The sequence below is a fragment of the Cynocephalus volans genome, chromosome X (genome assembly GCF_027409185.1).
Source record: "Cynocephalus volans isolate mCynVol1 chromosome X, mCynVol1.pri, whole genome shotgun sequence".
Taxonomy (NCBI): domain Eukaryota; kingdom Metazoa; phylum Chordata; class Mammalia; order Dermoptera; family Cynocephalidae; genus Cynocephalus; species Cynocephalus volans.
The window spans coordinates 66,267,838-66,294,347 of NC_084478.1; the positions used below are offsets into that span (position 1 = coordinate 66,267,838).

Genomic DNA, 26,510 nt, shown 5'->3' on the forward strand with positions numbered 1-26,510 from the left:
GGGAAGGACTGTTGCAATTCATTAGCGGTATCTGTAAACATGGGCATAAACTTGAAAACAAAACACCAAACAGAAATGCAGTTTAACATCAAATGTACTGTTTTCTCATACTTCCTTCATTGCCCTCATCTTCCCACCTCACCCTCCAACCTCAGTGTTTTTCATAACATCTCCCAACTCATACCCATCCCCATGGGTTCTGGCTATGGACACATTGCAGTTACCTGAAACCTCACTAGCCACAGTAGAAGCCACAGGCACCAAGGCTGGTGGCTTCACCACCAAAGCCAGCACCAGTACTTGGTCCACCACTGAAGACAGCACTGCTGCTTGGTTCACCACCAAAGCTAGCACTGCTGCTCAGTCCACTGCTGAAGCCACTGGTGCTTGGTCCAATGCAGAAACCAGCACCAGTGCTTGGTCCACCACTAAAGCCCATAATAGAACTGGGTCCACTACTGAAGCCTGTGCCAGTGCTCGGTTCACCAGTAAAGCCAGTGCTGGCGTTGGAACCACTGCCAAAGCCAATGATGGTACTTAGTCCTCTGTTAAAGCTGGCATTAGGCCCACTACCAAAACCATTGCTGGTGCTGAGGCCAGCATTAAAGCCAGTGCCAGTGCCAAGTGTGCTGCCAAAACCAGCACTGGTGCCTAGTCCACCATAAAAGCCATCACTGGTAACCAGTCCACCACTAAAGCTGGCACTGGTGCCTAGTCCACCACCGAAGCCAGTTCTCGTGCCTAGTCCACCACTGAAGCCAGTGCTGCTGCCTAGTCCACCACCAAAGCCAGCGCTAGTACCCAGTCCACCAACAAACCCAGCGCTGGTGCCTAGGCTGCCACCAAAGCCAGTGCTGGTGCTTAACACTGCCAAAGCTGAAACCGGCACTGGTGCTGGGTCCATCCCCAAAACTGGCACTGGTAGCACCACTAAAGCAGGCACTGGTGCAAGGAGGGCCACCAAAGCATAGATTGGTGTTAGATGCACTGCCAAAGCTGAGGCTGGTGTTGGGAGCTCCACCAAAACACAGGCTGGTTTTGTCAGCACTCCAAAGCTGACGCTAGTGCTGGGAGCACCGCCAAAGCCGATGTTGGTGCTAGGAGCACTGCCAAAGCCAATGTTGGTGCTGGGAGCACCGCCAAAGCCAATGATGTTGTTGGGAGCACCACCAAAGTCAGTAGTGGTACTATGTGTCCCACTGAAGCCAACAATGGTGCTGAATGCACTGCCAAAAGAAGGGTTGGTGCTGGGTGCACTGCCGAAGCCAACACTGGTACAGACAGCACCACCGAAGCTAGCACTAGTGCTGACAGCCCCACTGAAACCAGCAGTGGTACTGAGTGCATTGCTGAAACTGGCAGTGGTGTTGAGTGCACTGCCAAAGCTGGCACTGGTGCTGGGAGAACTACCAAAGGAAACACTGCTGCTGAGTGTACCACCAAAACCAGTGCTGGTGCTGAGAGAGCCACCAACACAGATACTGGTACTAACTGTGCCCCCAAAGCTGACACCAGAGCTTGGAGAACCACCAAAGCAGACCCTGGTGCTGAGTGTGCCTCCAAAGCCAGAGCTGGTTCCACCACTGAAACTGGTGCTAATGTTGAGTGGGTCACTAAAACTAGAGCTGACAAAGGTGTGCCACCAAAGGTAATGCTGGGTCTACCACTGAAACTAGTGCTAGTGCTGGATGTGCCACCAAAGCTAATGCTGGCTGTGTCGCTGAAGCTGGAGTTAGTGCTGGTTGTGCCATCAAAGCTAATGCTGGCTGCACTACTGAAGCTGGCACTGGTGCTGGATGCATCACCAAAGGTAATGGGTGCACAACCAAAGGTAATGGATGCACCATCAAAGGTAATGCCAGCTCTGCCACCAAATCCACCACTAGGGCTGGGTGAACCACTGAAGCTAATACTAGCATCATCACTGAAGCTAGCCCTGGTGCTCGCTCCTCTGCTGAAAATGACATTGGTGCTAGCATATGCATTTTCTTGGGCTCTGGCCTCAATTTCAAATGAAAACCTGCTCCAGGCCTGACCGTCATCACCTAACTCTTCCCTTGTTAGGCAGTTGATATCCATGTCATCCCAATTCCAGAGCCCAGCCACAGCTTCCTCTCCAAACCCCATTTGGGCTCTTGCCTCAGCCCTGGCCTCAACCTCAGCCACAGCCACAGCTGCAGCTTGGACTTCCATCTCCACCGCCTCCCGGTACTGAGCAGCCCAGTCCTTGGGGTCTTTCTTCTGCACCTGAAATGGGAATTATAATCATTATAAGAAAATATCCCTTGTAATTATGTATTAAGCACCTACTATGGGTTTTGTATAAAACTAATAGCAATAATTCTAAAACAATTCTTAGTTATTGGGGCTCTATCATGGGTCAGTCCTGAGATCTAATTTCAGCTCTAATAACTTAGGTCCTATATGACCTTGAATCAGTTATTTAATCTCACTGAGCCTAATGTCATTTGTAATAAGGGAAATAATAAGAGAGTAAGTATGTTATGGACTGAATGCTTGTGTCCGTTCAAAGGTCATAGGTTGAATTCCCAACCTCAATTGTGACTGCATTTGGAGACAAGGCTGTTATAGAGATACTTAAGGTTAAATAAAGTCATAATGATAGGTCCTTGATCCAATAGGATTAGTGTCCTTATAAGAAGAGACATCAGAGAGCTTGCTCACTCTCTCTCTCTCTACTGTGTGATGACATAGCAAGAAGATGGCCATCTGCAAGCCCGGAAGAGAGCCCTCACTAGAAACCAACCCTGGTGGACCTTGCTCTGGGATTCTCAGTCTATGGTATTTTGTTATGGCAGCCCAAAATGATTAATTAATTGATTAAATAATTGATTAAATATGAAGGCTAAATTAGACAATGTAAACTATATATCTAACAGCATTCTGGGACACAAATGAGGCTCCATATATTTATATATGAACTGCAGGCTGCCCTGTACCTACCCGCCCCTGAACATAGCCTGCCCCAGCCAAGGTCATCCCTAATATGCCAAGTTCAGGCAATTCTCCTATTACCTTGCATGCAAACTTGAGGACTTTCATCTTGCTAGTCTCATGGTAGGAGTGCAAGCCCCAGAAGAACTCATATTCAGCTGGACTGCTGTTGGTGACCCTCTTGTATTCCAGATATCTTGGAGAAGGGAAATGAAACTTGCTTCTAACCAAGCAAACCTGTTGTTTAACCACTAGGCACCAGGTGGCAACCTCCTACAAACAATTAAACAGCCCCTGAGAAAGATTTCCAAGACCCTCCAGCCCCAGACTCACTCCCAAACTCCCAGCGCTGCACTCTCCCAAGTGAGCCACGGGGTCGGCCCAACACCACTTACTTCTGTTTCACAAATTTGTCTGTGATGAGCTTCCTCACTTCCCCAAGGAATGAATGCCTCACCCTAACAATGGGAAAAATAACCCATGAACACAGATCAGAACTGCCCAGATGAAGGCAGAGGCATTTTCCAACATGGAAGAGATCTCTTTAGCGCATAGAGCAGTCTCAGTGAAGTGAAGAAAGTAGTGAGCACATGGCCACTAGAAGCAGCGGAGGCCAGATGGCTGTTTGTCAGGGATCGCTGAAGGTCTAACTTACATTTCAGCTCAGAACAGAAGACATAAGGGACAGCGGGAACAGAGAGTTCAGAACCATTTCCTCATCTACCCAGTTCAGAACCCTGGGCCCTCCACCCAGGCCAGCACCCCCCCGCCCACTCCACCAGACCACCAGGCTGCTGCAATCCTGGGATTGTCGTCTCATGCCAAAGGACAACATGGACAGCAAGTGCTGAGAGAACCCAATCACACCCAGGGCACAGCCCCAACTTGCGCAGCACCTCCCAGATGACAGCTACAAGGGGAGGCAAGAGGAGACAGGGACAGGAAATGAACACATAGAATTAAGACCATGGTCACACATTTGGCTACATGCACAGCCATGCACCCTCACTGGCCTTGTTGCCATTCATTAAAATGATACTCAGAATCATCATGAGAAGACCTAGCTTGGGTATGTCCTTGGTCCTAAGAGAACAATAGGACAGAGAGAAGGTTTATATTCAGCGGCCACCTGCAAAAGACACACCAGCCAGCTCACTAGACTAGTCTTGCCCAGATTACTCATGCATGGGAGAATTCTGCCCAGTCTATACTTTAAGTTCTGTGTGGCCCCGGGCAAGGCACTTAGACTTGTGAGCCTTGGTCTCCTATTCAATAAAATGGGAAAATTACATCCTACCTTAACCGGGTTGCCAAGAAGCTGGAAGAATGCCTGTTAACCTGGTACAACAGAAGCACCCAGTCAATGTGAGTCCCTTCTTTAGCTCCCAGACCCCTCAGCCCTGAGAGAATTCTAGGCAGAGCCCCAGTGACACTCCTGGTCAGGCCAGGCTCTCAGTAGGAAGACACAAGCAATGACAGCCCTGCTTTCCTGAGAAGCTTCTGGAGGGACAACAAACCTGACAGTAGGAATGCCCACCCCAGGCTCCTATACCTTTCAGTCAATCATAATGAGGCACTGCTACTGCGCACAGGACTCCAACTATGTGCAGGAGCTGGGGCGGTGGCTTTGTATGCCCTGTCTTCCCTGACTCTATAAGCGGATGAGAGGAGAGAGGACAGGGAAGAGGTAGAACCATGGACAAAAGCAGAAGCCCCCCTCCCACCGCAGCCCTTTTCCAGCTTACGTTCCCAGTATGCCTGCGAAGCGTTCCTGAGTGCTGATGAGAATATATAAGCTACTTTGTTTATCGATTTCCTTCGGATTGACTAGAAACATCTGTCAAGTAAAAGAATAGTCTGTGTGATCACAAAATTCAACTTAGGCATCAGTGAGCTTCCTTTCCTGGGCATCCCACAGCTCCCCATGTACCTAGGGGAATACCCGGGGGTTTTGTGTGTGTTGGAAATCAGTGAGATAATGCGCATAGAGCACAAAGTTAAGTGCCTGGCACACAGGTAAACATGCATCAAATGTACTGTTGTCATCAACATCATCTTTGAGATTAGTGGGAATCTAGGGAGACAGGAAATGGGGAATGGAAGGCAGAGGTGAGCATCTGAAATACATGACAGGAGTGTCCAGCAGTGGATGGAAGCTAGGACTAAGTTGGGTGACTTGAGTCCTAGCTGTGCTTCCACCACTGACTTGCTGTGTGACCCATGGCTAGCCTACGCCCTGCCCTAGGTTGTGGTCGGCCCATCTGCACGGTGATGGGGCTGCATTAGCGGGTCTCCGTTGTTCTCCCTGGAAGGGACATGTACACCTTTGTTCGATTTAGGGCTTCCCCACTGCACCCATCCCCCAGGGCTACCCCTTCACCTTTTCCAGAGCATAGCTTGCGCGTTCAATGATCTCTGGGAAATATTCATCATATTCTTGGATGATATCCTTCAGCATGTCTGTAAGAAGGGAGAGGTGGAAGCAGGTGGACTGAGCAGGGGCCACAGAGCTGTAACCCTTTTGCCAGTTCTGTGGTGTCAATGCAATCAGAGTCCTGAACTGGATTAATGGGAGATGCCAGCCACGGCAGAGGGTGAAAAGGGCAGGGATGAAGATGTGAGAGAACAAAGAGGCCATAAGGCAGGGAAACAGTCACCCCCAGGCCATGGGGGAAGAAGAGAGTGCAGAGGAGAGCTCAAGAAGGGAGGTTGATAAGATACTACCTGAGCGCTTGATGGGGATCTTTGTCTGGTCTTTAACCAATAGGTATTTCACCAACTTATTTGCCTGGGAGAGTAGAAATAGATGGGGAGATAGTATGTTTTCAGAAAACTTGGTAGGATGGCAGAGAAGAGGGCAGGCAAAGAAGAGAGTGGGAAGAATTGAATTCTTACCCTTTCTTGCAAAATGGCCACTTCTCGGAGTGGCAAAGGCCTCCAGCTCCACGGGATCCACTTGTAATTACTTCCATTTCTCTCATCCCCGTTCAGATGCTTGGACTTCATCATCAGAAAGAAGTAAGGTCCAGAGTCACTAGGTGAAAGAGATGGTTCTGTCTTCTCATCCTGCCTCCTCCAGAAAGCACCCCAATCCCTCCGCTGCAGTGGGGCCTAACCCCGGTATTGACAGCCCTGAGTCCTGGGCTTGTCTTTCACTTGTTTTCTAGGCAGGAATGGAGTTTCATTCCCTTGTCAAGACAGGAGAAACCCAAGGGAAGCCACCGCTGATTCTGCTAGGTGTATCCCTTGGACAAGTCACTTCACCTCTCTGGTACTCAGTTTTCTTATCTGTAAAATGGAGACCTATGACCCCTAGTTGGTACGAGTTACTTTCATGACATAAAGACATAACCTGTGTAAATGTACCCAACACAAAGCTTGGCACACGCTAACTACTATGTAAACACAAGTTGAATTACATACAGGTTGTAGCTAAGTGTATGGATGTCTTATTTCCCAACCAATCTGTGAACTGCCAGGGGCCGAAACTGTACACATTCTTCTCAGCATCTCCCACAGCCTATCTGAACATGGGGACTGGCTCAAAATAAAAAGGCTCAGTAAACTCTTATAGAAGAAATGAACAAACTAGAAGGATAGAAATGGAAAAGAAGCACAAAGTTAAGGATGGTGGTGTTAGATATCTCACCTTTTGGTTCCTCTTGCCCTGGGTCCTGGCTGTGGGCTCCAGACTCAACTGAGCCAGATAGTCATCTGCCAGGGTCTGGACAGCAGCAGCAACCTGAGTCTCAAGGTCACTGATGTGAGTCTGAGAGGTGGCCATCTTGGCCTGAACCCCTTGGTCAGCAATTTGAGTCTAGCTTTCAGTTGCCCAAGCCTTAGTGGCAACCTTCCAAGACCCTCTCTTGACCCACAGGGTGGCTGCTAGGGCTTAGTCTGTGATTATTTGAGTGGCAGGTGGAGCCTCAGAGATCTCAGAGGCAGAATTTGGGCCCTTATTGGAAGCTTTCTTGCCCTTGGATTTTTTGGTCCAGATAGCTGCTGCTGAGATCTCAATCTGCCTGATAGCTGCCTCAGTAGCATTTGAGGCCTCTAGATGCTCAGTGTCAGTACTTGCGGCCTTAGCAGCTGTCTTCTTAGCTTCAGAGGCTTTCTTGGTTCAGGTGGAGGCTGCTGTGGCCTGGATATTGGCTGTCTCATTGGTAATTTGACCTTGGGTCGTAGCTGTATAGATGGCAGTTGGCCTTGGGTCATAGCTGTATAGATGGCAGTTGAAGCCAGTGAGATCTTGGTGGCACTATCTATGACCTCATTAGCAACCTTCTTAGTGTTAGAAGCTTTTTTAGGCTTGGTGGAGGCTATCAAGACCTGGGAATTGGCTAACTCACTGTCAACTGGAACCTGGATAGTTTGTGAGATGATTGGTAGATTTAAGCCCTACAAGGGAGACTTGAGCTGTGTAGTGACACCCTCACTACCAGTTGGGGACTGAGAAACAGGCTGCCTTGACAGTAACTCTTTTCACCTTGTTGGCTTTCTTAGGCTGAGCAATGACTGAAGAGGCTTGAGTACTGGCTGCCTCAGTAGTTAGCTGAAGCCTGGCTGATGTGGGTGATGATTGGCAGGTTTAAAGCCTGAAGAGTTATTTTGGACTTGTTGATGGCAATCTCACCAGCAGATGGGACTGGAGGGGCAGCAGATGCAGCTTTAGTAATAGCCTTAATAGGGGCCTTCTTGGTCTTGCTTTTCTTAGGCTGGTTGACAATCGGTGGGTCCATGGCCAGGGTGTTCTTGGTTGTCGTCAACAGGGTATATGCATCAGCAAGACACTATCCTCTTCTGTGGTTTCAGTCTGTACATCTGGATGGAAGGGAAGCCACAGGCTCCCAGAGAGAGGAAGAGGGCCCTACACCCTTAGGATTATGATCTCTGAGCCATTTGGCCTCCCTACAGCCCACCCCTTTCCACGAAGGTCTCCCCTTCCTCTGAGTGGTGATTGATTGAAGGGGGTCCAGATTGAAGGGGAAGGGAGCAGGAGATAAAATCAGTCAGATTTTCCTCTTCTCCCCCTCCACCACACAGGTGAGCACTGACACAGGTTAGGCAGGGAATTATGCAACTACATAGAAGTAGGGGGATCAAAAGCAGTAAGTGAACTCAGGACAGGACCTGATGAGAATGCAAAGAGGCCTTGCCTGGAATGGGGACATCTATAACTGTAGTCATTTCTTCTATCCATCTTTCTGGGAGGCCAAGTAACAGCTGAGCCTGAAGGGAATGGGTCTGAGTTAGGGAAGAATGACAGGTTGGGGGAGATTCCTCAGATGTCTCACCTGTCCTGAAGGAGGGGGTATCTCATCTAACCTTGGGCCCTGAACCTTTCAACTCCTGGGTTCTGATACCTAGAAACCCAGGCCATCAAGTTTTCAAGCCCCAGCTCCTTTTGACTCAAGAGGACAGGTTAGTTCTACGACCCCGCCTCTTTACACGACCCTACGCAACTTGATAGTGCTCATGTGCACCGACCCAAAGCCCTTTCTCAGGCCCACCGCTTTCCCTAGAGAAACTGTTCAAGACCCTCAGCGCGCATGCGCGTTGGTGGGCAGGACCGTTAACCGGCTCATTCCCACAGGAATGAATGCCCCCTGCTCTCAGAGCAGCAGAACATCTGGGCTCCACTCCTGACCCAATCTTTCTAACTGCATCTCATCTCTGTCCAAACCTTCCCCCAACACCGGCCCCCTCCCTCCGCTCTGCAGTATTGCTCCGCACCGCCCCTTCCCCAACACCTCTGCTCTGTGGTACAGCCGTGCACCGCCCTTTTCAGATATGCCCCCTCCCTCCGCTCTGCCGTATGTCTCTGCACCGCCCCTTCTCCAACACGGTTCCCCCGCCTCATTCCACGTCTGCAAGTGCCCGGCTCCGCCCTTTCTGCAACATGGATACCCCACCCCCAAATCCAACGGTGTTAACCTTGTGTGTAGTCCTTGTTCTCAAACTCTACCGGGTCCTAGCTCTTCCCTTTACAAACCGGAACCAACCGGGTCCCAGCTCCTCCTTTCTCCCGTCAGAGCCTGGTCCTTTCAAAAGGGATTATGCCCCCTTCTTTCTCTGGGTCCCCATCCCTCTTTTCTGTAGTCCAAACCGGGTCCTGCCCCCTTTCTCCAGCCGGAACAGGGTCCTGCTGTCTCCTCCCTCCTGAACTTGGCCCTCCTCCCTTCTTGCTACCGACTGAATGATTTTTCGATCTTTCCTTTCTCAGGTTTCAAACGGGTCTGCATCCTTCCTTTCTACGTCCCAAACTTGAGCCTAGATCTCTCCTTTCTTTGGCCCAAATGGGGATTCTGCCCCCTCCATTCTCCCGTATGAAACGGGTCCAGGCACCTCTAAATACAACCACTTCGATGTGGCTAGGTCCCGAATTCCCAGCAGGTTTTCTTCAAAACTTAGGGGCTTGTGGAGTAAGGCACGTCGAAGCTGCAGTCCGGAGGCCCCCACAGGGTCTTCACTAAAGCTAGGCACTTCAACTCACCTCGTCCACTTGAGTTCAAAAGGCATCCTTCTCTCCAAACCTCTCCTTAGGTCTGAGCCTGTCACCCACTCCACCCCTCCTTGTCCGGAAGTGGTCCTGTCTCTTTCTGCCTCTAGAGCGGTTCTGTGTCCCTGCCAGCCTGACCCTCCCACGCTCCCTACTTCCTCTCTTCAATGTAGCTCCTCTTTTTTGCTTACTGCTCCTTATTCAGCAATCTCTCCCTCCTACTCTCCGTTTGATTTCTCTATTCTTCACCCTGTATCCCCGTTCCTATTTAATTCTCCTGTTCCCCCTAGGAGAAATGTGCTTCTCTGAGCTCCCCAATCGTGTGTCTAGGTCTCTCTCCCCAGGAGCTGCTCTGGGGGCAGGGGACTACGTTACATTCATTTCTGTCTCTCCTGTATGACCAAATTAAGACATTTACAGACTAAACACTAGAAGATATGGTGCCCCCAGATCATATGCAATCCAGAATAAAAATAGTAAATGTAAGAAAGTCTACAAAAGCTTTTTATTTATTCCACAATGACTATATTGATGTTTTAAAAAATATTAACATTTCAAAAATATTGGAGCTGTTTTCCTACTTTACTGTGCACTAAGCAAATACTTAGATTATCTCTTGTGACATGGCCCACTGCTCCCCGGGCAGAAAACAACTTACGGCATTCATTTATTCACTCATTCAAAAGAGAGCAGGAGTAACTATACTTATGTCAGATAAAATAGACTTTAAGTCAAAAACTGTAAAATGAGACAATAAAATAACATTATATAATGATAAAATAGTCAATTCATCAAGAGGCTATAACACTTTTTTAAATATGAGTATGAGCACCCAACATTGAAACACCTAAATATGCAAAGCAAATATTACTAGATCTGAAGGGAGAGGTAGACTACAATGCAACAATACTAAAGGACTTCAATAATCCACTCTCAACAATGCACATCATCCAGACATAAAATCAATAAGGAAACATGGGACTTGAACTACACTTCAGACCAAATGGAATTAACAGACATACACAGAACAGTCCATCCAATAGTGAACATTCTCCAGGGTAGATCCTAAGTTAGGCAACAAAACAAGTCTTAACAAATTTAAGAAGATTGAAATCATATCAAGCATCTTTTCACTGCAATGATATAAAACAGAAATCAATAACAGGAAGATTTTCAAAAATTCATGAATATGTGGAAATTAAACAACATGCTCCTGAACAACCAGTGGGTTGAAGAAAAAACTAAAAAGGAAATTAAAAATATTGGGACAAACAAAAATGGATGCACAATATACCAAAACTTACAGGATGCAGCAAAAGAAGTTCTAAGAGGGAAGTTTATAGCAATAAATGCCTACATCAAAAAGAAGAAAGATTCCAAATAAACAACCCAACATTACACTGAAAGGAACTATAAAAAGAAGAACAAACTAAGGCCAAAGTTAGTATAAGGAAGGAAATAATAAAGATTAGAGCAGAAGTAAATAAAATAGAGACTAGAAAAACAATAAAAAGGTCAATGAAACTAAGAATTGATGTTTTGAAACTTGAAAACAAAATTTACAACCTTTAGCTAGATCAACTAAGAAAACATGAGAAGACTAAAATAAAATCGAGAATGAAAGAGAAGATATTACAACTGATACCACAGAAATACATAGAATTATAAGAGACTTCTAAGAACAATTATATGGCAAGAAATTGGAAACCTTGAAGAAATGAATAAATTCCTATACACACACAACCTACCAAAACTGAATCATGAAGAAATAGAAAACATGAAGAAATGTATAATGAGGAATGAGATTGAATCAATAACAAAAAATCTCCCATAAGGGAAAAGCCCAGGACCTGGTGGATTCACTGATGAATTCTACCAAACATTTAAAGAGTTAATACCAACCTTTTTCAAACTCTTCCAGAACATTGAAGATTAGGCAATACCTCCAAACTCATTTTACAAGACCAGCATTACTCTGATAGTAGAAATGTAAAAGTACAAGAAAGTAAAATTACAGGACAATATCCCTGATAAATATAGATGCAAAAAAACTTCAACAAAATACTAGGAAACTGAATTCAACAGCACATTAAAAAGATCATTGACTGTGATCAAGTGGTAGTTATCCCAGGGATACAAGGATAGCTCAAAATACACAAGTCACTAAATGTGATACACCACATTAAAAGAAAAAAAGACAAAACCCATTTGATCATCTTAATAGATGCAGAAAAGGAATTTGACAAAATTCAACAACCTTTAATGATAAAGATTCTCGACAAACTAGGTATACAAGGAATGTACCCCAACACAATAAAGGCCATGTACAACAAGCCCATAGCTAACATCATACTCAAGGGTGAAAAGCTTTTTCTCTAAGAACAGAAACAAGACAAGGATGCCCACTCATACTCCTTTTATTCAACATAGTACTGGAAGTCCTAACCAGAGGAATTAGGTAAGAGAAAGAAATAAAAGGCATCTAAATTCAAAAGGAAGAAGTTAAATTGTCCCTGTTTGCACATGACATGATCTTATATATAGAAAACCCTATAGAATCCATGTACAAAAAACTGTTAGAACTGATAAACAAATTCAGGAAAGTTGCAGGACACAAAACCAACATAAAAAGTCAGTTTTATTTCTATACGTTAACAACGAACTATCCAAAAACAAAAGAAATCAAGAAAAGAATCTCATTTACAACAGCATCAAAAATAAAATAAAATACCTAGAAATAAATTTAACGGAGGTGAAAAATCTGTACACTGAAAACTGTAAAACATTGATAAAAGAAATTGAAGAAGACACAAATGAATGGAAAGCTATCCTATGATTGTAGATTAGAAAAATTAATACCATTTAAATGTCCATACAACCCAAAGTGATGTACATATCAATGCAATACCTATCAGAATTCCAATGACATTTTTTACAGAAATAGAAAAACCAATTTTAAAATTCATAAGGAACCACAAAAGACCCCAAATAGCCAAAGCAATTTTGAACAAAAAGAACAAAGCTGGAAGCATTACACTACCAGATTTCAAAATCTATTACAAAACTGTAGTAATCAAAACAGCAAGGTACTTGTATGAAAACAGATACATAGACCAATGGAACAGAATAGAGAGCTCAGAAATAAATCCAGGCACTTACAATTAATTCAGTATTGACAAAGATGCCAATGTCACACAATGGAGAAAGGAAAGTCTCTTTTCAATAAATAAGGCTGGCAAAACACAGTGATGGAGTTTGGATGTGTTGTCCCCTCCAAAACTCATGTGGAAATTTGATCTCCAATGTGGCAGTATTGGAGACTGATTGAGTCATGGGGGCAGAACCCTCATGAATGGATTAATGCTCTCCCTGGGGGAGGAAGGGTAGTGAGTGAGATCTTGCTCTATTAGTTCCCATGAGAGCTGATTGCTTAAAGGACCCTGGCACCTCCTTTCTCTCTCTCTCTCTTGCTTCCTGTCACCATGTGATCTGCTTGTACCCACTAGCTGCCTGCCACTTTCCACCATGAGTAGAAGCAGCCTGAGGCCTGTGCCAGATGCAGCTGTCCCAGAATTATAAGCCAAATAAGCCTCTTTTCCTTATAAATTACCCAGTCTCAGGTATCTCTGTTATAGCAACACAAAACAGACTAAAACACACAGTATCCATATGCAGAAGAATGAAATTAGACCCTCATCTCACACAAAGTAAACTCAAAATGCATTAACGACTTAAACATAAAAGGTAACATAGAGGAAGAGCTCATAACATTGATCTGAGCAATGACTTATTAGGTATGACACCAAAAGTACAGGCAACAAAAGCAAAAATAAACAAGTAGGACCGCATCAAACTGAAAAGCTTTTGCACAGTCAAGGAAACAATCAACAGAGTGAAGAGACAACCTATGCAATGGGAGAAAATATTTGCAAACCATACATCTGATAAGGGGTTAATATCCAAAATAAAGAAAAATCTCAATTGCAAGAAAACAAATAATCCAATTTCAAATTGGGCAAAGGACAAATATACATTTCTTAAAAGAAGAAATACAAATGGCCAACCAGCATATGAAAAACTGCTCAACATCACTAATTATCAGGGAAATGCAAATCAAAACCACAGTGAGGTATTCCCTCAGAAGTTAGAATGGCTACTATCAAAAAGACAAAGGAGAGTAAGTGTTGTCAAAAATGTGGTGAAATGAGATAAGGTTCCTAAGATGACGGTGGCTGCAGCGGTTGGCACTGAGTGGCTGAGGTGGAAAAGGCGGCCACTGGGCCTTAGGCAGCTGGGAAACTTGTGGACCTTCCTCTTGCCGTCTCTTAAGGGAGGACCACTGCTGGTGGCCGGTCGTGGGGGCTGACCACCACTTTGCCCTTGGCAGGAGAGGCTGCCTCGTTTACAGGCAACAGCTTTGAAGTGTGGAGCAGGAAAAGAACTGCTTCTTAGCTGCAGCAGCCAGCTGCCCTATTCAGGATTCGAGGTTTCAGGTCAGCATAAAAGAAGATTCCTGGGAGTGCCCGAGCCGCGCCGTGGGACCGAGTGAGCATCACAAGGGTGCAGCGGCCGAGGACTGGGACAGCGATGACCCGGAGGCAGAGAGGGAGCTGCCCGGCCTGGCCCAGCCCCGTGAGTGACCCCCAGCCCAGCCCTGCTCAGGGGGTAGACGCCTGCCTGGCTTCAGCCTGCCCCACTGGGCCACTCACCGGCCCCGGGGCTGCCTCCATTTTCTCAGGTGGTGGCGGCTCCAGCCCGGCTCTGCCAGGCCTGTCCTCTTCGCCCGGCTCAGCTCCTCACTGAGCCTTCCCGCTTGCTTGCCGCGGCATGGGGCTTCCCAGGGCCTGCGGGCCGGCCTCCCCTCTCACTCTCTCCGCAGTTCTCGGGCGGGACTGGTGGTGTGGGGCTTCCCCGGCCAGTGTCGGGAGTGCAAGAAAGTACGGGCTGGGCCAAGTGTCACTCCATCGCACCCTGGGCTCTGGCCTCCCAGTAAACCGGGAGGCAGATACCATCCCTGCGGCCACCAGTTTGGAAAAATGCCTAACCGATTTCTGGTTAGGAATAGTGTGGTTGGAGCATTCCTGAGTTTGCTTGAACCTGCTGGAGAGCTGACTGCGGGCAGGCACCGGAGTCGGTCTGTGCCAGGGGGATTCAAAGGTGAACCGTATGCTGTGGGCTCCTCCCCCGAGGAGCTCACACTCAGGGGTGGGAGATAAGACAAGTACACAAATAACCACGATACCAGGAGGAAGGTGATAAGTCCCGAGAAAGATCTACACAGTCCTACAAAGGCACCCAGAGCGACCCGTCGTCTGCGCCTAGCAGAAACCTGGTAGACTTCCTGGGCGAGGTGGTGCCAAGCAGGGTCTTGAAGGCCCGGCCGATAGACAAGGGTTGCAGAAGACAGGTCCCAGCCCAGCCCAGTGCGCACAGAGCGGGGAGACGTCTGGCCAGGGAGGCGGAGACTTGGCAGAAAAAACACACCCTGCGGGGCCACCACTGTGAGATCCAGCAGCCCAGCCTAGTGCACGCAGAGAGGGGAGATGTCCGGCTAGGGAGGCGTAGACTCGACAGAAACCACACACCCTGTGGGGCTGCCACTGCGTGATCCAGCAGCCCGGGCCAGAGAAGACGGAACAGGGAGAAGTCCTGCATGGGAAGTGGTAGCTCAGCAGAGACCACACACCCTGCAGTACCACCCCGTGATCCAGCAGCCCAGCAGAGTCCAAGCTGACCAGAGAGGTGGCTCCCAGGAGAGGCACAAGACCCAAGGCAACCACACACACAACGCACTAGAGGCCAACTGAGCAGTCACAGAGGTAGCCATACCAAATTGGCAACCACAGCAACATCTTAGTTAGTCAATAGTCTCAAACCAGTGGACTGTGAAACCCCCTGCCACAATGAATAAACATCAAAAAAAAAGATACCAGAAATACAAAAAAAATCAAGAAAGTACACCACCAAAAGTTAATAAATCTCAAACTCTAGATCCTATAGAATAAGAAGCACTTGAAATGACTGACAAGGAATTTCGAGTGATAATTCTAAGGAAACTGAATGAGATACAAGAACACTCAGCTAGACATCATGATGAAATGAGGAAAAGTATACAGGACCTGAAAGAGGAAATGTACAAGGAAATCAATGTCCTGAAAAAAAATGTAGCAGAACTTGCTGAACTGAAGAAGTTATTCAGTGAAATAAAAAACACAATGGAGAGTTTAACCAGCAGGCTTGTCAAAGTTGAAGAGAGAACCTCTGAACTTGAAGATGGGCTGTTTGAAATAAAACAAGCAGACAAAAAAAAGAAAAAAGAATCAAAGACATTGAAGAAAATCTGAGAAAGATATCAGACAACCTTAAGTGCTCAAATATCCGAGTCATGGGTATCCCAGAAGGGGAGGAGAACGGAGATTGCATTGAAAACATATTCAACAAAATAGTGGCAGAAAACTTCCCAGGTATAGGAAAAATCACAAATCTTCAGATCCAGGAAGCTCAACAATCTCCAAACGTATTCAACCCAAAAAGGCCCTCTCCAAGACATGTTATAGTCAAATTGACCAAACTCAGAGACAAAGAGAGAATCTTAAATGGCGCAAGAGAGAAGCTTTAAATCACCTGTAAAGGAGCCCCAATCAGGCTAACATCAGACTTTTCATCACAAACCCTAAAAGCTAGAAAGGAATGGGATGATATATTCAAAATACTAAAAGACAAAGATTTCCAGCCAAGAATACTCTACCCTGCAAGGCTATCCTTCCAAAATGAAGGGCAAATAGTATATTTCTCAGACAAACAAAAACTGCGGGAGTTCACTACCACACGACCACCCTTACATGAAATCCTCAAGGGAGTACTGGGTTTGGTTCCTGAAAAATAACTACCACTGCCATTAAAACCCAAGAAAAATCAAAACCCACTAGTATAATAAAAATGGCATTCATGAAGAGAAAACAAACAAACAGAAATGCTATCTACAACCTAAGGAACCAACAAACACAGAAAACAAAGAGTAAATCAGAAAGCAAGGAACAGAAGACACCTAAGACAACCAAACAACCAATAAAATGCTAGGAATAAATCAACACCTTTCAATAACAACTCTTAATGTAAAACGCTTAAATTCCCCAATCAAAAGACACAGACTGGCTGACTGGATTAAAAAGGAGGACCCAACTATATGCTGCCTACAAGAGACCCACCTCACCCATAAAGATTCACATACACTAAGAGTGAAAGGATGGAAAAAGATTTACCATGCAAACAGAAAAGAAAAACGAGCTGGAGTAGCTATTCTTATATCTGACAAAATAGACTTTAAACTAAAAACCATAAAAAGAGACAATGAGGGACACTACGTAATGATAAAAGGACTGATCCATCAAGAAGACATAACAGTCATAAATATGTACGCACCCCATGTTGGAGCAGCCAGATTTATAAAACAAACTCTATTAGACCTAAAGAAGGAAATAGGCACTAAGACCATAATAGCAGGGGACCTGAACACCCCACTGTCAATATTAGACAGATCATCTAGGCAAAGAATCAGTAGAGAAACACAAGATGTAAACAATACGCTAGACTAATTGGAATTGGCAGTTATCTACAGAACATTCCATCCAGCAACCTCAGAATATTCATTCTTCTCATCAGCACATGGATCATTCTCCAGGATAGATCACATATTAGGTCACAAATCAAGTCTCAATAAATTTTAAAAAATTGGAATTATCCCATGTATTTTCGCAGACCACAATGGATTAAAACTACAAATTAATAACAAACGAAACTCTGGAAACTATACAAACACATGGAAATTAAACAGCATTCTACTTAATGACATGTGGGTCCAAGAAGAAATCCAGCAGGAAATCAAAAAATTTATTGAAACTAATGAAAATAATGAGACATCATATCAAAACCTGTGGGATACTGCAAAAGCAGTATTAAGGGGGAAATTTATTGCATTAAATGCTCACCTCAGAAGAATGGAAAGATGGCAAGCGAACAACCTAACACTTCACCTTAAGGAACTAGAAAAACAAGAACAATCCAAACCTAAAGTTCCAGATGGAAAGAAATCATTAAGATCAGAGCAGAACTGAATGGAATTGAAACCCAGAAAACAATACAAAAGATCAATGAACCAAAAGTTGGTTTTTTGAAAAGATAAATAAAATTGACAAACCATTAGCATGGCTAACAAAAAAAAAGAAGAGAGAAGATTCAAATAACAAAAATTAGAAATGAAAAAGGCGATATTGCAACTGATTCATCTGAAATACAAGGAATCATTCGAGACTACTATAAACAACTATACACCAACAAATTTGAAAATCTGGAGGAAATGGATAAATTTCTGTACACACACAAGCTCCCAAAACTGAACCATGAAGACGTAGAAAATTTGAACAGACCAATAACAATAAAGAAGATTGAAGCTGTTATCAGAAGGCTCCCAACAAAGAAACGCCCAGGACCAGATGGAATCACAGCAGAATTTCACCAAACATTGAAAGAGGAACTGACACCGATTCTTTACAAACTATTCCAAAAGATTGAAACAGACGCAAATCTCCCAAACTCATTCTATGAAGCAAACATCACCCTGATACCAAAACCAGGTAAAGATATAACCAAAAAAGAAAAGTACAGGCCGATATCCTTGATGAATATAGATGCAAAAATCCTCACTAAAATACTAGCAAACAGAATACAGCAACACATACATAAAATTATTCACCACGATCAAGTGGGATTCATCCCAGGGATGCAAGGTTGGTTCAACATACACAAATCAATAAATGTGATACGCCATATTAATACAGTCAAACACAAGGATCATACGATCATCTCTATAGATGCTGAAAAAGCATTTGATAAAATTCAGCACTCATTCATGACAAAGACCCTCTATAAGTTAGGTATAGAGGGAAAGTATCTCAACATAATTAAAGCCATATATGACAAACCCACCGCCAATATCATCCTGAATGGGGAAAAGCTGAAAGCTTTTCCTTTAAGAACAGGAAGTAGACAAGGATGCCCACTCTCACCACTCCTATTCAACATAGTGTTGGAAGTACTAGCCAGAGCAATCCGAGAAGAGAAGGAAATAAAGGGAATCCAGATTGGAAAAGATGAAGTCAAACTGTCCCTGTTTGCAGATGACATGATCCTATATATCGAACAGCCTAAAACCTCTACAAAAAAACTCTTGGAATTGATAAATGATTTCAGTACAGTAGCAGGATACAAAATCAACACACAACAATCAGTAGCATTTCTTTTCTCCAAAAGTGAACATGCAGAATGAGAAATCAAGAAAGCCTGCCCGTTTCCAATAGCCACCAAAAAAATAAAATACTTAGGAATTGAGCTAACCAAGGAGGTGAAAAATCTCTATAATGAGAACTACAAACCACTGCTGAGAGAAATAGAGAGGATACAAGAAGATGGAAAGATATCCACATGCTCTTGGATTGGAAGAATCAACATAGTGAAAATGTCCATACTACCCAACGTGATATACAAATTCAATGCAATCCCCATCAAAATTCCAAAGACATTTTTCTCAGAAATGGAACCAACTATCCAGACATTTATATGGAATAATAAAAGACCACGCATAGCCAAAGCAATGCTGAGCAAAAAAAAAATAAAGCTGGAGGCATAACACTACCCGACTTTAAGCTATACTACAAAGCTATAATAACCAAAACAGTATGGTGCTGGCATAAAAACAGACACACTGATCAATGGAATAGAATAGAGAATCCAGAAATCAACCCACACACTTACTGCCATCTGATCTTTGACAAAGGCACCAAGTCTATTCACTGGGGAAGGGACTGCCTCTTCAGCAAATGGTGCTGGGATAACTGGATATCCATATGCAGGAGAATGAAACTAGCGTGGTAGGAATAAGCTTCTAGAAACTGGTAGCCAGCGATCTTTCTCATTAGTTGGTGTCCATGCCATACAGGTTGTTAAATATTTTGATTATCGCCTCTAAAAACAGGCCTTATAAAATATAAAATATTATGATTTGATAGATATGGATAGTGTGTTCACAAGTGTTTGTAATGTTATAATCTGTACATTAATGCATCATAGATATTTCACAATAAAATGACTGGAGTACATGAAGATACATATTACATTTATGGATAGGATAATCTAACACTATGAAACGTCAATATGTCTCAAATTTATCTATACATTCAATACCACCCCAGCTAAAATCCCAGCAAGAATATTTTGAGGGCATAACTAGACAAACTAATTCTAGTATATCATATGGCAACATGGAGAGTTATCAACATAATGTTGAATAAAGAAGTAAGAAATAGTTTGATATGATCCCACTTGTTTATTTTTTCTTTTGTTTACTGTGCTTTTGGGGTCTTATAAAGTTTTGCCCAGTCCTACATCCTAAAGTGTTTCCCCTGTATTTTCTTCCAGGAGTTTTATAGTTTCCAATCTTATATTTTAAGTCTTTAATCTGTTTTGAGTTAATTTTGGCATATGGCAAGAGGTATGGGTCTAGTTTCATTCTTCTATACATGTATATCCAGTTTTCCCAGCAACATTTATTGAAGATGCTATCCTTCTCAATGAATGTTCTTGGTGACTTTGTCAAAGATCAGTTGACTGTAAGTATGTAGACTGATTTCTGGATTCTCTATTCTGTTCCATTGGTCCATGGATGACTGGATAAGGAAAATGTGTTATATATACACAACGGAATACTATTCAGTCATTTTTAAAAAAATGAAATTCTGCCATTCACAGCAGCATGGGTGAGCTTGGAGAAAATTATGTTAAGTGAAATAAGCCAGGCACAGAAAGAGAAATACTGCATGTCTTCCCACATAAGTGGGAGCTGAGAGACAGAGAGACAGAGAGAGAGAGAGAAAGAGAGAGAGAGAGAGAGAGAGAGAGAGGGGAAGGGAGGGAGGGAAGGAGGAAGAAAGGAACAAAGGAACAAAGGAACAAAGAATCACAATAATACTTTCAGAAGGAGAGAACAGACCTGTGGTTACTAGAGGTGGCAAAGAGGGAGGAGAGTTAGCTAGAAATTGGCTAATATACACAAAGAATGATTATATTTTGTAATTGTTGGGAAAATTCAAAATTCTTTCAGTAGCTTGTTTTGCCTTTAAAACAGAACCTGCTTATTGTATCAGCTTTACTGATAATCAACTGCTCACACTCCCACTTTTGTAAACGTGCCTGTTTATCGCAATGGTTACTGCACTAGCTACATGAATGCTGAGAAAACAAAACTTAAAAGAACCCAGAAGAGTCCACCTATATAAACCCTGTGAGGCCTAAACTCAGGGCCCAGATCTTGGAGCGCTAGCTCATCTGAGCCCATCAGCATAATAAAATACCTGACTCTCCAATCCTCTGAGTGCCAACCACTTCTCCGTTGAGTCTGTTCCATAAAATAATGATGAATATCTCAATTATCCTGATGTGATCATCACATATTGTACACAAGTATTGACAGTCAACTCTGTACCCCACAAATATGTATAATGAATTATGTTTCAATTAAAAAAATAAAAAATAAATTTTAAAAGAAGGAAGAAGTAGAATGGGATTTAAAATACGGTGCTCTTGGGAGCTCCTATTCTGCTATGGCAGTATAAAACCCCTACAGAGAACCACCACCCCCATTGATGAGACTTAAAAACTCTAGGCAAAATTTTAAAAAGAAAAAAAAACCTACATGAGCACTCTAAAAAGTACCCAGAAGCAAGCAGATGGTGGAGGAGAGTTAAAGCATACAGGAGTAACCTGCATGAGGGTAAGTTTTCCAGGGTTTCTTTCTCAGCCTTTTCATGGTAGTGTGTCCCGCCCATGGACTAGAGCAGAGCTAACATAAATGAAGTAAGATTACACATTAAGAAACCAGAAAGAAGAAAAACAAAATAAACGCAAATTAAGTAACAAGAAAGAAGAAACAATGAAAAGAGCAGAAATTCGCAAAGTAAAAACAGACCAAAATAATGATAATTACCAATGCCACAAAACTGAAAGCAAGAAAACAAAAAAAGGAGATGGACAATGCAAATTACCAACATGAGTAACAAAAAACTGGATCACAACAGATCCTACAGATATTAAAAGGATAGTAATATGATACTATTGATGTCAGAGGTAGGGTCTGGGGGACCCAATAGTTGGCCTGAACCCACTCAGTCCTCATACCAGGTTCTTGACCCCACCACAGGAAAGAATTCAAGAGCAGAGTCACAGTAGAAAGTGAAAACAAGTTTAATATAGTGAAAAAGAGATACAATTTCACAAGAGAGTGCGGCATTGCTCCAGAGACTGGGCAAGGCCCACACCAAGTTTAATATAAAAATAAGAAAAACACATACTTAAAGTTCAGTATGGAATGCAGGCTGACTCAAAAGAATGAGCAGCCGCTTGCTGAATGTAAGTTTGATACAAAATAAAGTATACACACCTCAGCCAGTGAATTGAAGGTTGGCCCCAGGAAAGTGAGCAAAAACAACCCCTTCTGCTGGGATTCTGCTTTTATAGTTTCTCTACCTAAAGAATATTCAGTTAAGGGGGTGGATCCCAGTTATGCAACATACGCTCACATATGCTCAGTTGGTCTCCTTTTGGAGCACGTTCATTGGTCAAATCCTATCACATGCACCAGTCATATTCAAGAATATTATGTGCTCTCTAGCATCTCTAGTGGAAGGTCATTCAGACTAAACTCCACTTTACTGAGCATGCCCAGCTACTAGGGTTATATAATCCCTCTGTACTGAGCATGCCCAGCCACTGGATTTGCATAAGCCAGCTCCTTATGATGCATCTTCTCCATGTTGGTGCCAAAAATAGGTCCAACTAGCAACAGTAACTTGCCACCAAGGGAGGGCCTAGAGCAGGGGCCTGAAACTTTGGGGAATGGCTTGAAACCCAGAAGCGTGTACTGTAACCCAAGCACAGGCAAACTGAGCACCTCCTGTTCACTGTAAACAACTTTATGCTGACTAATTGAGCAGCTTAAATAAAACAAATAAATGTCCTGAAAAAATACTACTTACCAAAACTGACACAGGAAAAAAACAACAGATTTGAATAGCTCTATGTCTATTAAAAAATTGAACTCTCTATAAAAACATTTTATGCAAAGAAAATTTTCAACTCAGATGTCCAGTATTACCAAATAATTAAGAAAAAATAGCAACAATGTTATAGCTTGGAAAAAAAAACAGAAAAAAAAAAAAAAAACAGAACACTGCCCAATTCATTTTATGATGCCAACATGACCTTAATTCTAACAACCGACAAAGATATTAAATAAAAAGAAAATTACAGACAATAACAGGCAAAAAATATGCATGCAAATATTACCAACACATTATTAGCAAATCTAATTTAACAATGTATACAAATGTAAATATATATAAATGACTATGTATAGTTGATCTCAGGAATTAAAGTTTAGTCTAACAATTGACAATCAATGCACTTTGCCATATCAACAGCATAAAGGAGAAAAACTACACAATAATTTCAACAGAATCATAATAAACATTTGACAAAATTTAATATTCCCTCATAACAAAAGCTCTCAGCAAACTAATATTAAGAAATAAATTTAAACCTAAAAGTGAGTATCTAGGAAAAATCTACAGCTAACTTTATACTTATTGTTAAAAGACTGCCTTGCCATAAGCGGGGCAGGATTCCTGCTTTTACCACTTCTATTCACCTTCTTCTGGAGGTTAAAACCAATGCAAAAAGGAAATAAAAAGAAATAAAAGACATGAAGATTGGAAAGGGAGAAGTAAAATTGTCCCTATTTGGCACAGATAACAAAAGAAAAAATAGACTCATTGGACATCATGAAAATGAAAAACTTTATATACCAAAAGACACTATCAACAGAGTGAAAAGACAACCCACAGAATGGGAGAAAATACTTGTAAATTATATATCAAATAAGGTATTAATATCCAGAAAATATAGAGAACTGCTAAAACTCAACCACAACAACAAAAAGAAAAAAACCCAATTTAAAATTGGCAAAAAAACTTGAATAGACATTTCTCAAGGAAAAAAAAAAAAATATATATATATATATATATATATATATATATATAAATGGCCAATAAGTGCATGAAAAGATGCCCAACATCACTAACCATTAGGAAAATGCAAATCAAACCACAATGAGATACCACCTCATACCCGTTAGAATAGCTACTACTAAAAAAAAAAAACACGGAAGAAAAGAACAAGTGTTGGTGAGAATCTGAAGAAATTGGAATCCTTGTGCACTGTTGGTGGGAATGCAAACTGGTACAGTTGCTGTGGAGAACAGTATAGTGTTTCCTCAAAAAATTAAAAATAGAATTACCATATGATCCAGCAATTCCACTTCTGGGTACCTAAGAGAATTGAAAGCAGGGTTTCAGAGAGATATTGTACACCCATGTTCATAGCAGCATTACTCACAACAGCTAAAATGTGGGAGCAACCCAAGTGTCAATCAATGGATGAATAAATAAAACGTGGTATGTATATCCAATAGAATATTATCCAGCCTTGCACTGGAATATTTACAGACTCTTTGGTAGGGGATCTACACCTGAAACATCTCTGAAGTCTTCCCAGCATCCTGCCTGTGGCCTACTACACAGTCCCATTTAATGTTCACAAAAAGAAGTACATGGAGTAGCTGCATGAGGCCACTCACCAAACTTGGTGAAGGATTCCAGTGTGGAAAAATTTTGATGGGCAAGTGTGCTCATTCTACAGTGTGATCTATTCTTTTTCAATCTCACAAAAAAATGGTATTAAAAGAAAATATTTTGTGAAATAAAAAGATCCTTTTTCATTTTTAATGACCAACATTTATTAAGATGGATATCTGTTCTACAAAATGCAAAATCCTATACAGTCTTAAAGAAGCAAATGCCCATTTAAAACTGATCCTAAATAAAAACAGACCTGAATAGACTTGAGGATGTTTATTAGTTGCAGAAGAGTAAAAAAAAAAAAAGAAAAGAAAAAAGGCAGTTTGTTCAGTTATTTGCCACTTGTTTTATACTAAGCCCATGTTTTTTGGGGGGGCCAATCAATAATCACATTGTGAGCCACATGAAGTCCTGCTCTTACAAATACCTCAGAAATACTTATGACATTGTGAATGATACCCTGTCTCTTAAGTGCAGCTCACTACCAGTACTCGATCAACCACAAGGAGAAGTGTCAAGCACAAGACATCCTTTTTTCACTGTTTGCGAAGACTGCTCCTGAAAACCTGGAAGCAACATACTGCAATTAGAAAAACATGAGCCAATGAGAGGTATATTCAGTCTCAACTTAATGCCAACATCAAAACTGTTTGCCTTAGGAACTCCTAATACACTGAAAGAAGAACAGCAGAGAAAACGGGTTTGGGAATATCAAACGTGCAATGATACCATTCAGCAAGATTTTGCTGATTCTTCCTACAATCTTACTCTTAAATTACTTCTGTAGTTCAGTTGGGCAAATACCATTTGTCTACATGCCAAATTCCTTATAACTGCTGATGACATATTTATCCACATGCCACATCTATTAAATACCTTAGAAGTTTAGAGTAAATTGGTGTTCAAGACTTTTGGAGTGGTCATGTTCTCATAGTGCCCCTCCCATTAGAGACAATAGCAGCCAACACTGTTTCCTATGAAATGTACCAGCAGCTTGCTTGCCCTGACTGTACTCCTGGAGCTGCCTATGTAATCTTCAGTAACAGCCGCCAAAGTCTATGAGGTATCACAGACTCTTAATTCTAGTCTTTACGTAGACAATTTATTCATGGGCCTCTGCACCAAAAAAATGGGGATAGTGCCACCTGTGTTTTTTTTGGGGGGGGGGAGGTAAAACTCCTTATCATCCCTGAATCTATGGTGAAATGATGACATGTCACAGATATGTATAAGATCTTCAGGACCTTTGGAAGGATGTCACAGATCCTAAAGTAAAAACTACTTCAAAAGATTTTTGGTCCAATATACTGAAGGTTAATTAAGACAGTTCTTTGCAAATTGAGCTGTGTAAATAGGGCTGCACTTGTCTAATAGTACTTGAATGTTTTATGTTTTCACTGTCACTGAGCCAAACCTGAATGAAAAACCTTTAAATGCTTTTCTATACCCTAAGTAAAAAGAATATGAAAGACAAAGAAATATTTTGAAAGCCCAGTCTATCAAATGTTGGGGTTTGTTTTCTTTATAGGGAAGCTATTCAGTATAACTTATCTACTTAAATGCCTACATTCATTTCAAGAAATTTCTATTTAGGAAAGGTTTATATTATTAATAAAAACAAAACTAAAAATGAAGTTAATGAAAACAAAACTATTGTTAATGAAAATAAAACTAAAAGGAAATTCAAGTTCTCATTTAATGCCACATGTATATTTGAGGTATAGAGAAGTTATTAAGAAGCCTTGTTGTTAGAATAACTGCTTCTGTAAAATACCAAACAAATGTATAATATAACATTTCAAAGAAATGACTATTGTTAGGCCAGGTATTTTTGTTAAAGAGCAGTTGGCAGAGGTGGTGGGAGCAGGGAAGTGTTGGCAAAGGAGAAAGTACATGAATCTGGTAAAAGAAAGTCTTTTGTTCTTAAAAGATGTAGAAAATGTATACAATTTTATCATAAATAGCTGAATCTCTTACTGTCACATCTGACATAGCTATTTTACTTAGAATTGGAGTTATTTAAAATACATTAATATCTTTTTTTCAAAGTTTAATGTGAAATACGAGAAAAGTCATTAACTCTGCCCTAACTGATACTTTGTATGCTTTCTTTTTAATATTAGAAAATAACACAAAACATGGGCAGTTTGTTGTTCGTAGGGTCCCTCCTAGGGAGAAATCATTATTAATTCAAATACATTGATATTAATTTAATGCATTTTAAGTGGTTTTTAAATATTCAATATTACTCTGTATTTAAGGTAGTTATTTGAATGTAGTTTTGTTACTGAACCCAAGTCTGGCTGCCCCCT

General features: G+C 42.3%; 1 protein-coding gene and 1 pseudogene across 1 annotated transcript; one reads left to right on the forward strand and one right to left on the reverse strand.

The window, feature by feature from the left end:
• Positions 1-235: 235 nt before the first annotated feature.
• TRO (trophinin) lies at positions 236-8,155 on the reverse strand. Its single transcript, XM_063083936.1, is given in 13 exon segments — positions 236-866; positions 868-1,048; positions 1,051-1,632; positions 1,635-2,247; positions 3,037-3,151; positions 3,351-3,413; positions 3,823-3,865; positions 3,959-4,038; positions 4,701-4,792; positions 5,336-5,415; positions 5,680-5,743; positions 5,851-5,963; positions 8,119-8,155. Coding segments are annotated over 13 exon segments (2,694 nt in total).
• Positions 8,156-8,770: 615 nt separating this feature from the next.
• On the forward strand, positions 8,771-25,569 carry LOC134368026 (lactosylceramide 1,3-N-acetyl-beta-D-glucosaminyltransferase-like; annotated as a pseudogene).
• The last annotated feature ends 941 nt before the right edge of the window (positions 25,570-26,510 follow it).